The sequence below is a fragment of the Eretmochelys imbricata genome, chromosome 3 (assembly GCF_965152235.1).
Source record: "Eretmochelys imbricata isolate rEreImb1 chromosome 3, rEreImb1.hap1, whole genome shotgun sequence".
Classification (NCBI taxonomy): Eukaryota; Metazoa; Chordata; order Testudines; family Cheloniidae; genus Eretmochelys; species Eretmochelys imbricata.
In genome coordinates, this window is record NC_135574.1 from 126,548,950 (window position 1) to 126,566,854 (window position 17,905).

Genomic DNA, 17,905 nt, shown 5'->3' on the forward strand with positions numbered 1-17,905 from the left:
AGCTCCATGTGTCTTCAGAATCAGCTCCCATTAAGAGGAGCTTGTATGCTGGAGAAATATTTCAAGTATTCCTGTTCATTGCATAAAATGAGTGTCTGTTCTGAAAATGGTACTTCCTCACTAACAGATTTCTCCCTTGATGTCTCCAGAGTCACATCTGCTGAGTTCAGTAGCCAAAAATGCTGTTTCAACACTGTTTCTGTTAGCCCTACAGAACCAACATATGGGAGAGTGCAGGCTGAGTTCTTTGTGTTATCAACAGATTTATTTTTTACTAAAATGCAGTCAGCTATACCTATGCAAACTTAAGGAAGAGCATAGTTTGATATTGATTAATGAAAAGAAAAATGACTCTCTGAAAATCCAAATTGAGATTGTGGGGCTGGCATTTTTGTGGTGTGGGAATCTTTGTTTGTAAACTGAGCATATTTGAAAAGGCGCTGTATTGAAATAAAATAAATATAGAATCCCATAATGGCACATTTACAGTCATTTTTCAGATTATCATCTATTTTGAAATCTGTTTATCTTTCAGTAACTTTCCATAATTTATTTCCTGTATTTGCTATTGATTTTTGTTTCCTCACAGCACACTCTCTTATACAATCCTAGAGTGAAGTAATACATTCACTGTGCAATCTTACAATTATTTCTGTAGTAGTAGACCATTAATTTAATGGGATTGAGTGATTCAGAGGATTAGACGGTTGTATAGATGTTTTCAGCTCAAGGTTTTCGGTTTAAGTAAAGCCAGGCCTTTATGGACTAAATGAGTATATAGTTGTGATGGCTCATCAAGTTGCCTATGTGAAATATGTTGGCAATTTTAGTCTGTTTTCAATGAGATGTCTACATAACAAGTAAAATTTGTTTGATTTCCCTATATTTTTGAAGCGGGCTACAGCTCCCATTAAGTCACCTTAAGAATTTAAAAGAGGAAGGATGCCATTTGTAGCCATTCTGTACTCATGTCAGTGAAACCTGGACAAACCATGCTATCACATTTTGTGTCAACGTGTGTAAGAGTTGAATTTAGAGCTACCTTTGTTCATTTTTTATTGAACTGATCTACAAGCTATTCTATAATCTTGTTGCTGATGTTGAGAACAACGGAATTTGGAAAAAAAGAATAGGAAAAATTTTCATCTGGGTCGTTAGTTAAAATCAGACTTTTTGGACCCATAGAGGCTGGAAGGTAAGGCTTTGATTCTGCATACTGCTCCACATAGGTGAAGCCATGTGCTTGCACAGTTCCATTGAAGTCACTGAAACCTGCATGGAGGCCGTGGTCCATTTGTGCTGAGCTTGTTGCAGAATCATTGGTTGAAGTATGGTATGACCCAGTTTTAAAAGGTAATAGACTAAAATAACTTGAATATAAAATTTATTTTAATCTTAATTGTGTGTTAAGTGACGTGGAATATTTATTTGTTTTGTTTTTGTTAGTTCTATAATGTGGAATATAATAAAGATGCTGTTTAGTGTCAGCTAGTTCTGATATGTACACGATTACAACTGGGAAATCTTGATTGGTTGGCCAAATTGTTGCTGTGCTAACTCCTAAAAAGTTTACCACTTTCATTTGCATTGAAGATTAAGATTATATGTTAATTTTTTTCCAGCTAAATGGGCTCGAAGGGCGAGAGAATTTAGCCCGAGATTTAGGAATTATAGAAGCAGAAGGTACTGTAGGTGGCCCCTTATTGTTGGAAGTGGTCAGAAGATGTCAGCAGAAAAAGGGTTCCAGTAGTGGAGAAGTAAGTATTGTTAACATGCATTATACTTTTTTTACAATTAAAATTTTTATGTAGTTTATAAACTGCTTGTCTCAGGGATGAACTGTTTAAATACTTTGTGTGAAAATAGTATCTTTAGAGTTTCCATCTTCAGGATTTTCATTCCTGGGTCTTAGCTCTTAAGTGCAAGTCTGAGATTTTCCTTACCTCTCAGGGTCTTTTGACCCTTGAGGGCAGTGGTAGATAAACATGGGCAGGCACCCTACTGGTAATCATTTGCCATTCCTTGATGCATATAAATACCACCATCTAAATGTTCCTGTCAGTTCCTTTGGTGGCAGTTTCCATGATAATCCAGTACAAAATGAACACACAAGCAAGAATATACCTCTAATTAAAAATGAAAACAAATAATAAAAATTGAGACACATCCATAAAAATCTTCACTTCTGAGTGGAAGTGAGAGCCCTACAAGGTCGTATCTTCAGAGAAGACAAATTACTTGTATTTTTTTCTTTATTTAGCAAGATACCATCTGAGCAGGGTTCTCGCTCTTGGGGAATAAGTAGCTTGAGAGACGTCCCAAAAGAAGAAGAAAAATGGATAAAGCTGCAATGAGTAGCAGCAAGGCCAATGCCAACAGTGTGGATTTTTCTCTTATTTTTATTTTACTATTCTATGAATATATGGCTTGATCCTGCTCCATTGAACCCAGTGCGAGTTTTGCCATTGACTTCAATAGGAGCAGGTTCAGACCCATGACGAGGCTTTTTAATCATCCAATACAGAAACAATATTTTAGTCTAGAACAGGTGACAGCAATTAGTGAGAAACTTTGTACAAAAGAAAAATCAGTGAACTGAGAATAAGGGATGTTCCAAAATAAACTAATTTTTTTAGGGGAGTGGAAATAAAAAGGGGTACAAGAGTTTGCTTGAGAAATCTTTTCCAAAGAAACGGAGAACAGAGAGCCTGAAACAGGATTCCGTTCTGGAAGTTGTATCAAAGCCGTGCTTTGTAAATATGTGGTGAAGATCATGTTGCTGCTTTGCAGATGTCTGCAGTGGAGACACATCGGAAGCAGGCTGTGGCAGTAGCATATGCAGTTATAGCTCTTTCATTCCTGATCTTTGAGTTCTTAATTGTGCAAACTTAAAATTCTCAATGTTTTTTATGGCATATACACCTACTATACATGGCACTTAAATACTATGCTCACTGGTGTATTGGATTGTATGTATGCACAGATGTCCATTTTACTGTAAGCAGTAGTCCAAAAGAACAATATAAAACACAAAATATTTTTAAAAACCTGCCTTCTATATCGGGGTGGGGAAACTTTTTGGCCCAAGGGCCACATCTGGGTGGGGAAATTGCATGCAGGGTCATGAATGTAGGGCTGGGGTTGGGGTGTGGGAGGGGTGCAGGGTGTACGAGGGGGCTCAGGGTAGGGGGTGCAGGAGGGGTGTGGCAGGGGGCTCAGGGCAAGGAGTGGGGGTGCAGGAGGGGTTCAGGGTGTGGGCTCTGGCCCGGCGCCACTTACCTGGAGCGGCTCTGGGGTGGCAGCGATGCGCAGCAGGGCTAAGACAGGCTCCCTGCCTGCCCTGGCTCTGAGCAGCGCTGCTCCTGGAAGCAGTTGGCACCATGTCCCTGGGGGAGGAGGGGCAGAGGGTTCTGTGCGCTGCCCTCCCCGCAGGTACCTCCCCTGAAGCTCCCATTGGCTGCGGTTCCCTGTTCCTGGCCAATGGGAGCTGCAGGGGGCGGTGCCTGGAGGCAAGGGCAGTGCACAGAGCCCTCTGCCCTCCCTCCTCCAGGGGCCACAGGGACGTGGTACCAGCCGCTTCCAGCTGTGGTGCGGGGCCCGCAGCGCCACAGTGGTAGCAATCCCGTAGGCCAGATTCAAAGCCCTGATAGGCCGGATCCAGCCCACAGGCTGTAGTTTGCCCACCCCTGTTCTATATGGTAAATTCTTATGAAGTGCAACTTTTGCATGGCTTCCAACCAAGAGAACAAAGTCCTCTTATCTTGCCAATCTTCAACTTTAGGTCTGTCTTAATTGAGTTAATTTGGTCGAAATTATGTTCTGCTTTGAGATAACTTATTAAGCATTTATATTTGAATATATATTTAAGAAATACTGCTTCCTTTCCAAAACAGCTACAGCATTGCCAGTTCTAACTTCTCCCTCCTCCTTCAGGGCTAGATCTGATGGTAGCTAAGGGAAGATGGGAAGTTCTATAGGAATCTCTGCTCCTTTCTCTAGGCTCCCTGTGGCATCAGTTGCTGCTTCCTTTCTTACAGTTGGTTCATGTGAGACACTTCAGCTTCACATCTGCTGCCTTCCTAGTATCATCGCTCAATCAGAAACAAATTCAGCAATCCCAAAAGCTGTGGGTTTCTATGTGCTTATTGTCTGGAGAGACTCCTTGTTTAATTAATCTCTTACAGCCTGTATTTTTAAAGTCAAAAAACATGTATACAAGCTGATTATTGTTAAAATAGGAAAATCTGAATATGTAAACTTAACCCTGTCACTTGCATAAACTAAAGATATTTTGGTCAAAAGTGTGAAACACACCCCCAGAACAGACAAAAGTTTTATGGATGAAAAGTGCCGATGTGGGCAGTGCTCTGTCGGTGGGAGTTGCTCTCCTGCCGACAAAGCTACCGTCCCTCTTTGGGGGTGGTTTTATTTTGTCAGAAGGAGAGCTCTCCTGCTGACTATACTGTGTAATTTACAGCGGCACCGCTGTGCTGCTGTAAGGTACGCAGTGTAGACATAGCCTTGGGTTGTTTTGGTTTTTTTTATTTTTTCAAAATAGATTTAATTACTAGAATGTCTTTATAGAAAATTAGAATAGCTTTCCATTATGATTAGGAATGGAATGAGATTCTGTGTAACTGATTAATCAAAAGTGTTCTATCTACTGAGCTTCATCATAAAATGTTATGATAACAGCAATTTAATATACTAGGGAAAGTATTCAACATGTGTTAAGAGGTTGCAATGATGAATTCTGATTTTTTTTTTTATCCTGATGCAATCAACAAACATTCGGTGTGAGATGTAGATGAATACAGTATTTACTACTTTGTTTCTAATTTAGCTTAAGTCAACAACACTTGTGACTGGTTAGTGTTTATGCAGTGTACTATGTTCAGTATAAAGGATATTACTTCACCCACTTTGTCTCTCTGGTTCATGTTTAGTAAACTTTTGGCACATCCCTAATTGTAACGAAAATCCATACTATCTGTTAATCTGAAATACTGCTTTTCTGCTTAAACCTGTTGTATTTTAAAAAGAAAACTGAAGCATTTGTATGACAAAATATTCACTGAGATGAATATAGTGCAGTTAGAAGAGATCTCCAAATGTAATGGAGTCTGTGCTGTAAGCAGAGAGAATGAAATCCCGATGATAGCATTTATTATCATTCCTGGTCAGAATAGTCATTTAAACAAAAGAATGTTTACTAGACTTTCAGAAGTCGTGCATTCAGCCCTTTCACTTACACCAAGAATGTGTTTGAGTACACACTAATAAATTGGCCGGAAGAAAATTTAATTTGAAAATAGTTCTGCCTTAAAGTTGCTGAATTGGCTGCACGCTGTCAGAATTTGTACGTAGTGAAGGGCAAAGAGTTTTGCACCCTTCATTGTCATTTGGCATTCTGACACAGTCTTATGGAATCTTAAGTATGTTGTTTCTTTGTGAAACTTTGGTTTAGGTAGCTCCAGTTGTGTCTGACATGCATTCTTCACCAAAATCACCTGATGGAAGATCAAATACACATCCAATACCAAGTAAGGTAAGTTAGCTAAATAAAAGGAAATGCTAAATAATGTAACAATTTGTGGTAAAGTGCATTAAAAAGGGTTTTTAATGTAAAGGATGGTTATTGCAGAAATGCTGACTGATTCATGTATCAGGAATATTTTGGCCATCATACTCAGCTGTTTGAGGCTCTGGCTTTTCTATCCAAACATTTTTGAAATATAGAAGAGCTGTGTAAATCCTTGCTTTAATTTATCAATACTGCCTTAAATGGGAGATGTTTAACCAAGCTCTTAAATAGTCTTTGCTCGGTGCTAATCATCCATCCTTCACATATGAAGCTGTATGCTTAATCTGAAGGTGCTCAGTCTGAAAGTATTTAGTTAGTTGCAATGTCTCAACAACTTTCTGCATGTTGTTTTAATGTAAAATGTTGTGAAGATTGTCACAGGATGTATTGCTGCATGCTGTTAGATAAGCACTACAAAAAATATGCAAAAAGAAAAGGAGTACTTGTGGCACCTTAGAGACTAACCAATTTATTTGAGCATGAGCTTTCGTGAGCTACAGCTCACTTCATCAGATGCATACCGTGGAAACTGCAGCAGACTTTATATATACACAGAGAATATGAAACAATACCTCCTCCCACCCCACTGTCCTGCTGGTAATAGCTTATCTAAAGTAATCATCAGGTTAGGCCATTTCCAGCACAAATCCAGGTTTTCTCACCCTCCACCCCCCCACACAAATTCACTCTCCTGCTGGTGATAGCCCATCCAAAGTGACAACTCTTTACACAATGTGCATGATAATCAAGTTAGGCCATTTCCTGCACAAATCCAGGTTCTCTCACTCCCTCACCCCCCTCCAAAAACCCACCCCCATACACACACAAACTCACTCTCCTGCTGGTAATAGCTCATCCAAACTGACCACTCTCCAAGTTTAAATCCAAGTTAAACCAGAATATCTGGGGGGGGGGTAGGAAAAAACAAGAGGAAATAGGCTACCTTGCATAATGACTTAGCCACTTCCAGTCTCTATTTAAGCCTAAATTAATAGTATCCAATTTGCAAATGAATTCCAATTCAGCAGTTTCTCGCTGGAGTCTGGATTTGAAGTTTTTTTGTTTTAAGATAGCGACCTTCATGTCTGTTACTCTGAAACCTGTCTTCATGTCTGTGATTGCGTGACCAGAGAGATTGAAGTGTTCTCCGACTGGTTTATGAATGTTATAATTCTTGACATCTGATTTGTGTCCATTTATTCTTTTACGTAGAGACTGTCCAGTTTGACCAATGTACATGGCAGAGGGGCATTGCTGGCACATGATGGCATAAATCACATTGGTGGATGTGCAGGTGAACGAGCCTCTGATAGTGTGGCTGATGTTATTAGGCCCTGTGATGGTGTCCCCTGAATAGATATGTGGGCACAATTGGCAACAGGCTTTGTTGCAAGGATAAGTTCCTGGGTTAGTGGTTCTCACACAACAGAACAGAGAGTGAGTTTGTGTGTGTATGGGGGTGGGTTTTTGGAGGGGGGTGAGGGAGTGAGAGAACCTGGATTTGTGCAGGAAATGGCCTAACTTGATTATCATGCACATTGTGTAAAGAGTTGTCACTTTGGATGGGCTATCACCAGCAGGAGAGTGAATTTGTGTGGGGGGGTGGAGGGTGAAAAAACCTGGATTTGTGCTGGAAATGGCCTAACCTGATGATTACTTTAGATAAGCTATTACCAGCAGGACAGTGGGGTGGGAGGAGGTATTGTTTCATATTCTCTGTGTATATATAAAGTCTGCTGCAGTTTCCACGGTATGCATCTGATGAAGTGAGCTGTAGCTCACGAAAGCTCATGCTCAAATAAATTGGTTAGTCTCTAAGGTGCCACAAGTACTCCTTTTCTTTTTGCGAATACAGACTAACACGGCTGTTACTCTGAAACAAAAAATATGGTTTCATTGCAAGTTATAGCCATGTGTTAAATGTGTTCGGCACAAAGTGAGGGTCTAATTGTTACAAGTGATGATATCACATCATGAGATAACACTGTTAAACACATCAGAGTTTAACAAAGTGACCCTGTGCAATTCCTATTCAAAACAAAAAAAGACTACTCTGGACACTTGCGCTTATCCAGGGTTAGTCCACTTCAGTTCCTCCTCAATAACATGGTTGTCCTTTTTATTTTTATTTTAGATGCGTAAAAACTGAAACTAGTTTTGTTGCTTCCCATTCTACTCTTTTGGGGAATTGGAATGTGGATATGGAGTATGTGAAGTTTTGTATTCCAGCAGTAGTTTCAAAGTCACTGTTTCCTTTTTCCCTCTGATACATGTACCAGCAGTTCTGAATGACCTATCACATATAGGTAGTCTCTAACCACCCTCTTGCTTCCCAAAAATACTTCAGAATAGAGAACAACAAAAACTTGATTCATTTTTTGTATGTAAAAATAAAACTAAGTTTTAAAAAGAAAATCCTTGTGATGAAGGAAGGGGGAGTCCAATTGCTATAATTATATATAAAATAGGAAAGAATAGTACAGCTTGTTATGGAGGAAGGGACAGAAAAACTCCTATGGTAGAAGCTGTTTAATTGGAACACCCTGGTGAATTCCCATAATCTTGATTTAACAGCTGTTTCATTTAAATAGTTTCCCCAAACATTACTTAAGATTATCACCATATGTTTCTGCAACTTGAATCACTTAACTGATGCTTGGTTATATGCCAGCTATATTTTTACGGCATAGATCTTACTTTAAAATTGGTAATTTATTTCAATTATCAAAACATTAAAATTGGCATTAAACTATACATCACTGAATGTTTTCTGGCTGCCACTATGTGGAACAGAGCAAAAGTGTTAACTTTCATTAATACCTGTATCTGTATTAGGCCAGAAGTCATACCAGCAAAGCACCTTTTGAACAAGTAAATTCTTTTAAAGCAACAATATACTTATTCAGTTTAATAGGGAAAACTAGTTTTCAGAACTCGTTCCACTAAAGTAGACTTACTAATTATTCACATCTTTTATATAAGTGACCATTCAAATTTAAAATTATCTGAATAAAGCACATTACAACTGAAAACATATTACAACATTTTTTTTAAAAGAACAACCACGTTTGAAATGGCAGAGTGCATAGCAAGAAAAGAATCAAGAAAACTAGTAACAAGAGTGGCTGCTTTGCAATTTTTCATTCATTTCTTTTGTTTGAGAGAGGAAATTATAGAAGATCATTAGGAAAGTCTGTGCTTATTGGAAGTGTCAGTTTGTCATGTAATGTAGCCTCATAAAAAAAAATAAGTCTGATCGATGCCATCTCAGTTTATCACTGTTTTTTACCAGGAGCAAATACGGTTTCTTAATCTTGTTCTTTAAGGAATTTGTGCACTTATGCATGTCTGTTAAGTAACCTTTGTTCAACGTTTGGTGTTCAAATCCCCCAGAAAAGGAAAGTAGAAGAAATAATATTCATAATTGCAAGTAACAGTTTTTTAACTCTGAAAACTAACATACTTATTAAAGATTGGCATTTTTAATAAACTTGAAGTATTGCAGTGATCATTACAAATAAAATGTACAAAGTGTCTTCATACAGTAAAGTGTAATACCTTTTTTTAAAAATATATTTTAAAAATCTTATTAAAAAGGACAAGAAAAAGTGTTAAGATCCCTTAGGACAGGGAGGATTTCATTCTGTGACACTTCAGTGTATGTGCCTCAGTTGCTTCAGGATTACATTTACTTAAACAGGCTATAGTTAGAAAGTGGGGACAAAAACAAAGAGGCAGGGGAGATGGTTGATATTGAGCACTTGTATAGAGCTTCACATTCAAAGGACTGTTGTTAGGGTTAGTATTTGCTCAATCTTGTGGCATAGGTGATCCCCATTTTATACAATTATCTCCATGCAATTTATATAAGGTTGGAGTTTTTACCAGATATGAGACCCTACTGATGCCAGAATCTTGTCTCCAGTTATTCTTGCTCAGAAGTTTTAGAATCTACATAAGACATTACCAAGCATTTATTGAGCAAATATATCCATTTTGGCCATTCTAAAAGGGAATTGAGGGGAGTACAAATATTCATACAAGATCCTTAATCTCATACTGATTGCCAAGGCATCCGGAAATCAAGCCATTTGCCCGTCCAGGGTAACTGCTTCTTAGAGAGCAAACAAGCAAATAATCAGTTGCTTTTGGTGCTGGCATTGCCTTGACAGTATAATTGGCTTTCCTGTTTCCTGAACGTCTACAAACTCCATCTTAGTAAATTTGTGCAATACTTTGACATACTGAACATAGTGTCGAGTTGTTCCCTGAAAATAGGCATATAAATGACAAAATTATCTGGAAAATCCGTCATTCTTACAGAGCTTTTGTGCAGTTTGTGTGCAGTGGACATTTCTGCTGGTTCTTGATTTAGGAATAATCTTTTGTGTCTAATTATCCACTGTGCTTTTTATGATACCAGGCCCACATGGTGTAGTTCCAAGGAGCTTAAGTATGAAGTGTTTGAGCCACTAGTAAAACTCTGCAATCTCTCATTAAAAACAGCTTCTGGACTGGAGGATAGCAAACGTGCCTATGTTAAAAGACTCAATGGATGATTTGTGGAATACAGAGCAGTAAACCCTTTATCTGTACCTGCTAAATAGGTTAAAAATAGACTAATAAAACACTTGGTAGATCATATTATGTTAGGATCTAACTAGCATGGTGTCTGCATAGGAAAATAGTATTTCACTGATCTACTAGAATTCTTGCAACATGTCAAAGTAGTGGATAAAGTTGACCTAATTTTTTTTAGACTTTCAAAGGTCCTATGACAAGATGAGAAATGAAATCATGGGATGAGAGGCAAAGTATTGGCTTGGATCATAACCTGGCTAAGAGAAAAAATAAAAGGAAAAATTTCCCCATAGCAAAAGGTTGACAGGAGGCTGCCTCAAGGTTACATGTCGTATCCAGTGTTTAATATAGTTATAATCTGGAAAAGGGATGAACAGGGAGTTATCTAAATTTAGATAAGATACAGTTCTTTGATTGCACGTGTCAGTTTCACTTCGGGGGTGTGTGTGTGCGCGCAGCTCTCAGAGATTTTTCCCTCAGTGGTACCCATTTGGGTGGCACATGCGCCCTGTGCTCTCTCAATTCTTCTTACGGCCTTTATGGTTGTTGAAAAGTGTAGTTCTGTTGTTGTAGGTTTTTTCCTATGTTTATATGGTTGTTACTCGTCTTAGTAATTTCAGTAGTTTAAACTGTTTACAGAAATGAGTTTTCTTTTGAAATGTTCCTTAATATTTTGGTTCCCGTTGCTGGGTTTTGCCTCAGTCACTGGGTTTAAAGCCCTGCTTTCCTTCAAGAAACTGATGCCAGCGAGTGACCTGCAGTCCAATTGCCTGAAGTGTCTTGGGGAATCTCGCTTCAGGGACTGTTTTCAAATTTGCAGGGACTTTAATCCAAGAACCAAGACTGAGAGGGAGGTCAGACTTGAGTTTCTTCTCATGGAGGCAGCTCTGTGTCCACCCTCAGTGTGTTCCCACTCGGGGTGGGTATCGAGTGCATCCATGTCACTCAGAAGTGCTCCCCCCTCCCAAGTGTTGGGGAAGAACGACCAGAAGATGGTCTGTAAGGGCTCAGTATCTGGGAGAGCGAGGTCCTCAGCACTGAAGTTTAGCAAGCATTTTTACAAGGAAAACAGAGTGAACTTGTGGCCAAGGTGCACTCCGAGACCGTAATCTGCTCAGCAGGGACTGTCAGCATTGGCACCTCTGAGGTGGCTTCGTCTGGTTCAACAGTACAGGAGACTATATCCCAGTACTGTCTACTCCAGAAGCTTATGTTCAGCCTGGGACCTACTGAGTGTCTCAGGGTCAGCTTTGCTAACAATCCAGGAGTCTTCTTGCCCAGTACCAGCACCTACTGTAACTGGATCATCTCAGCAGTGGGTACCGTGCATGCCTCCAGTCTCTCGCCTGCATCTTTGCATGCCTCTATTGTCCAAAGGGAAGCTGACCATGATCTTACCATTACTGCTGTCTCTGGGCTCCCAACATTAATCCCCAGCACCAATGGGAACAGCCCCCTCCTTAGTCAGAAGAGGCTAATTTGTCTTCAGACTCTGAGGTTGTCTCTGTATCACAGCCACACCAGGAACAACTCCCTTCCACTTCCACCACCTATCATCCTTGATATTCCTGGAGGCTGTGTCTTAGCCTTCAAGAAAAGACCCATGGCCAGGCGGAAATTGGGCTTCGGAGCCTTATCTGTAGCCTTTTGGGGAGGATTGCTTTATGCCCTCCCTGCTCTTTTTTTTTTTTTTTTTTTTTCATTGAGTGAGCACCAAGATTTATCATACCAATTGCAGCGGGAGACCACTCCTGTTATTGAGCTCAGTGCCAAGAGGGAGGAAGTTGCTCAAGTGGATCTCCCTTTAACGCAATCAGTGGAGACCCCACTGCAGCCGCATTTGGCTTCCTCCTCTTCATCACCCAGTGAAGCAGTTGTGTTGGAAGGTTCCTCAACTCCCACTGAGGATTACAGGGCTCACCAGGATCTGTGTAAGAGTGTGGCTTCCGCTCTGTATATCCAGGTGGAAGGGGTTGGAGAAAGGTCTCACAGGCTGGTTGACATCTTAGCTTCTGTGAGACTATCTAAAGCAGTGGTTCTCAACCGGGTGTACGCAGAGGTCTTCCAAGGAGTATATCAACTTCTCTAGATATTTTCCTAGTTTTACAAGAGGCTACATAAAAAGCACTTGCAAAGTCAATACAAACTAAAATGTCATACAATGACTTGTTTATATCACTCTATATTATACACTGAAATGTAAGTACAATATTTATATTCCAATTGATTTATTTTATAATTATATGGTAAAAATGAAAAAGTAAGCAATTTTTCAGTAATAGTGTGCTATGAGACTTTTTTTTAAAATTTTTTTTTGTCTGGTTTTGTAAGCAAGTAGCTTTTAAGTGAGGTGAAACGTGGGGGTACGCAAGACCAGTCAGACTCCCAAAAGGGTATAGAAGTCTGGAAAGGTTGCAAGCCACTGATCTGGAGTGGTGGTCTCACTTAATGCAGTTATCTTGGAGCACAGCAAAGTGCTGTGGCAGTGTCTCTCTCTCTCCCTCCCCCACCCGCAGCAAAAAGGACCAAGTGCAGATATTTTGTCCCTTTTCAGGGGTTAAGTATTTTTACACCCACCCCCCTCTGGGGTCATTGGTGGTCTTAGCAGCTAATGAGAGAGCACGCCAGGGTCAGCAGGCATTTACCCCAGTAGGAAAGGATGCACAGAAGCAGGATCTCTTTGGCAGAAAACTTGATTTGACAGTGGGCTTAAAGTTTAGGATTGTTTACCAGCAGGCTTTGCAGGGATTTAGCCTCTGAGACAATATATTAAAACTTAAAGACAAATTGCTAGAGGATGCAAGGAGGGGATTTCTCATCATGTTGGATAAGGTTTAATGAATGGCCAAAACTTCCCTTCAGATGTGGTTGGACATTGCTGAACTCTGCAATTAGAGCTGTGGTATTGGCCATTACAAACCACAGATGCTTATGACTTTAGTCATCAGGTCTTCACCAAGGTATCTGACAGACCATAGGGAATCTGCCTTTTGACATGTTGTTGCTCTTCTCTGAGCAGACAGATGACAAGCTGCATAGTCTAAAGAACTCACGGGAGATGTACAAATCTTTGGGCATACACTTTCACCAAAGAGGAAGCAATTCTTCTATTCAGCAGCCTCCCTGTTTTCACATCTTGTCACCAAGACCGAGCCAGGAAAAAAGGCTGAAGTTGTAGGAGAAGACCATTCCCTCTTTCTTCAGCAACAGCTCCTGGTTCATCCAGACAGACTAAGAGTTCTAAGCAAACATTTTGTCAAGGGCAGCCTACCAGTTTCCAGGGTGCCAACCTCTCCTGTCCCACTGTTTGCCAACCAGCTATTCCACTTCCTAAGCCTAAGTCTCAGTCCCACTAGAGACCAGTGGTCTTAAGCATAGTGGAGTTGGGATACACCCTTTATCTTCTTCCCATCCCTTTTCAGGGATCACTCTGAGGAGGAGGTCCTCCTTCGGGAGGTGCAATCTCTTCTTTAGCGGGGGCCATAGAGAAAATTCTTCAGTTATACAGAGGGAAGGTGGGTTTTGTTTTGTGTGTGTTGTTTTTTTTTTTTTTAATTCCCACTATTTCCTGATCCTGAAAGCAAAGGAAGAATTTGCTTCCATACTAGAATTTTCATGGTCACACTGATTTCCATTAATCCCTCTCTGGAGTTACAGTACTACCATTTGTCCTGGCTGCAGATCCACAGGTGTTCACAAAATATATGGTGGTTGTGGCAGCATTCTTGAGGAATTCAGTTCATTTCCCTACTTGAATGACTGTTTTGGTGAGAAGATGGTGCAAGGCTCAGGTGCTGCGTAGCATGTCTGTCATCCAGTCAACATTTGACGTGCTAGGGTTGCTCATTGACACTGAGAAGTCAATTCTTTCACAAAAAATAGTTGATAGGAGCAGTCTTGGACTCTGTGGAAGGAAGGTCTTCCTTCCACAGATAAGATTCCAGACAATGCTGGCCATAGCTTTAGACCTGAGGGCCCATCCTACCAGACAGCACAGATTGGCCTCATTCTGCTGGGGAATATGGCCTCATGCACTTAAGTAGTTCAGTTTGCCAGGCTTCATCTCTGGAAGTTGCAAGAGTGGTTGACATCTGTGTACTCTCTGATCTGCCATCCCTTAGACACAGTGGTTTGGGTGCCCACTCAAATCTTGGCCTCTCTAGACTGGTGGACAGACCTTTCAAATGTGTGTGGTGGGGGGTTCTATTTGCTCCTCCTTAACCAGCTTTGACCCTAGTTATGGATGCTTCTGCCCTAGGTTGGGGGTCTTACCTGGGATCCCTGGAGACTCAAGGCTTATTGTTGGCTCAGGATTTAACTTTGCATGTAAATGTCAAAGAATTCAGGGCCATCCAGCTTAGCTTGTCAAATCTTCTTTCCCTATGTCAGAGGAAGAAATCTGTTCATGCTCTCAGACAACACAGTGGCCATGTCCTGTGTGAACAGGCCAGGAGGGCCCCAGTCAACTCTGCTATGCCAGGAAGTAACATGGCTGTGGGAGTTTTGTATCACTAGCTCAGTCTATCTCAAGGCCTCTCACCTTCTGGGTGTTCAAAACCATCTGGCAGACTGGTTTGGGGTGGGAAAGAGAGTACCTTTGTACCTTCACGCAATGGCATGAAGCAGCAGAGGGTGCACATGTTGTCCCGATGGGTATCACTAAAGTAAACATCTCTGGCAGCTGCGCACTGAGTGAACACATACCTGAAATGTAGTGGACATGTGCAACACATCTTGAAGAAACAGTTTCAGAAGAGGTTAGTAACCATTTCTTATTTAGGTTAATAAAGTCTAGAGACGACTGTGTGAGGAATTTCAAAGGGACCTAATCAAGCTAGGTGAGTGGGCAATATAGCTGTATTTATTGAACTTAATTTGTTTATTAATGTACATATGAGGGGGAAATAACAGCTAAGAAAGGGACAGTATAGTACACAAATATTTGAAAATTGTAAGCATCAAGAATAAGAATTTTTAGGAAAGTATACCACAATAAGGATAAGAAAAAGTAAGCATTCTGAGAGAAACTTTCTACAATTAGGTTTATTACAATGTGAAATAATTTCAAAAGGGAAGTGGTAGAAATGCCTTCTCTTGTTCCATTTTAAGTGTTCCTGGACAAAGCTGCAGTAAATTGACAGTAGGGAATCATTTTGCATGATCAGAAATCTGATAGAAAAGACATACAGTATTTCTCTCTCTTCTGTGGAAAATTTTGTTTTGTACACATAAAGTGATTGATTGCTTTGATAGCAGTCTTTACATAAGAAACATTAGAATGACCATACTGGTCAGACCAGTGATTCATCTAGCCCAGAATCCTATCTTCTGACAGTTGCTGATGCCAGATGCTTCAGAGGGAGTGAATAAAACAGGGCAATTTATCAAGTGAACTATCCCTTGTTGTCCCGTCCCAGCTTCTGTCAGTCAGAGGCTTAGGAACACCCAGAGCATGGGGTTGCATCCCTGACCATCTTGGCAAACAGCCATTGATACCTAACCTCCATCAACTTATCTAATTCCTTTTTTAACCCAATTATACTTTTGGCCTTCACAACATCCCCTGGCAATGAGTTCCACAGGTTGACTGTGTTGTGTGAAGTAGTACTTTCTTTTGTTTGTTTTAAATATGCTATCTATTAATTTCATTGGGTGACCCTTAGTAATGTGTTATGTGACGGGGTAAATAACAATTCACAATTCACTTTCTACATACCATTCATGGTTTTTATAGACTTCTATCCTATCCCCCCTTAGTCGTCTCTTTTCTAAGCTGAACGGTCCAGTCTCTCTCCTCATATTAAAGCTGTTCCATACCCCTAATTGTTTTTGTTGCCCTTCTTTGTACTCTCCAATTCTAATATATCTTTTTTTGAGATGAGGCATGCAGTATTCAAGGTGTGGCCGTACCATGGATTTATATAGTGGCATTAGGATATTATCTGTTCCTTTCCCAATAGTTCCTAACAATGTTAGCTTTGACTGCCATTGCTCATCGAGCAGATGTTTTCAGAAAACTATCCCCAGTTATGTCAATATCTTTGAGTGGTATCAGCTAACATAATTCTGTATGTATTGTTGGGATTGTGTTTTCCAATATACATCACTTTGCATTAATCCCCATTGAATTTCATCTGCCATTTTGTTGCCCAATCATCAGTTTTGTTAGATCTCTTTGTAACTTTTCAGTCAGCTTTGGACATAACTATCTCAAGTAATTTAGTATCTTCTGCAAACTTTGCCACGTCACTGTTTATTCCTTTTTCCAGATTGTTTAGGAATATGTTGAACAATACTGGTCCCAGTACAGATCCCTGGGGGTCACCGCTATTTATCTCTCTCAGTTGTGAATACTGACCATTAATTCCAAGCCTTTGTTTGTTTCCCATTTTTTTTAACCAGTAACTGATCCATGGGCAGACCTATCCTCTTATCCCATTATTACCTATTTTGTTTAAGAGCTTTTAGTGTGGGACCTTGGGAAAGGCTTTTTGAAAGTCCAGATATGCCTTATCAGTTGGATCACCCTTGTCCACATGCATTTTGACCCCCTCAAAGAATTCTAATAAATGGGCAAAACATGATTTCCCTTTACAAAAGCCGCATTGACTCTTCCGCAGCATATCATGTTAATCTATGTCTGATAATTCTGCTCTTTACTATAGATTCAACCAGTTTGTCTGGTACTGAAGTTAGACTGACTGGCCTGTAATTGCCAGGGTCGTCTCAGGAGCCTTTTTTAAAATTCAGTATTATATTAGCTATTTGCCAGTCATCTGGTATGGAGGCTGATGTACGTGATAGGTTACATACCAGAGTTCTGCAGTTTCATATTTGAGTTCCTTCAGAACTCTTGAGTGAATACCCATCTGTCCTGATGACTTGATAAATTGAATAGTATTAGTTTGTTCCAAAACATCCTCTATTGACACTTCAATCTGGGACTGATCCTCATATTTGTCACCTAAAAAGAATGGCTCTGGTGTGGGAATCTTCCCCCACATTCTTTGTAGTGAAGATGGATGCAAAAAATAATTTAGCTTCTCCACAATGGCCTGGTCTTCCTTGAGCGCTGCTTTTAGCACCTCAGTGATCCAGTGGCCCCACTGATTGTTTGGTAGTCTTCCTGTTTCTGAGGTACTTTAAAAAAAAAAAAAAAATTGCTGTTAGTTTTTGTCTTTTCCTAGTTGCTCTTCAGATTCCATTTTTGTCTGCCTACATATACTTTTACACTTGACTTCCCAGAGTTTATGCTCCTTACTGTTTTCCTCACTAGGACTTGACTTCCAGTTTTTAAAAGATGGCTGTGTCTAGCTGCTCCAAGAAGCAGTCACTAATGGTGTCTACAAATTTTATTTCTGTATCCCATCCTGAGGTGACGTGAACCCAGTCAAGATGGGAGTAGTTGAAATCCCCCATTATTATTGGGTTGTCTGTTTTTTTGTAGCCTTTCTAATCTCCCAGAGCTTTCCACACTCACAGTAGTAACCATCCTGGTCAAGTTGTCAATAGTATATTCCTACTGCTATTCTCTTATTATTCAAGCACGGAATTTCTGTCCATAGAGATTATATGGTACAGTTTGATTCATTTTAAGATTGTTACTGTACTCCACTCTATGCTTTCTTTCATATACAGTGCCACATCCCCACCAGCACTACCCACTGTCTTTCCTGTATATTTTGTACCCTGGTATTACTATGTCCCATTAATTATCATTGTTCCACCAAATTTCTTGGA

General features: G+C 40.2%; 1 protein-coding gene across 3 annotated transcripts in view; it reads left to right on the forward strand.

Moving 5' to 3' along the window:
- Nucleotides 1-17,905, forward strand: part of CEP43 (centrosomal protein 43) — a 51,105-nt gene that overhangs the window by 14,482 nt on the left and 18,718 nt on the right. For all 3 annotated transcript variants that reach the window (XM_077813331.1, XM_077813329.1, XM_077813330.1), the window contains 2 exons: nucleotides 1,623-1,757; nucleotides 5,468-5,548. In XM_077813331.1, coding sequence (XP_077669457.1) covers nucleotides 1,623-1,757; nucleotides 5,468-5,548 — 216 coding nt within the window. The remainder of the gene's footprint in view (nucleotides 1-1,622; nucleotides 1,758-5,467; nucleotides 5,549-17,905) is intronic.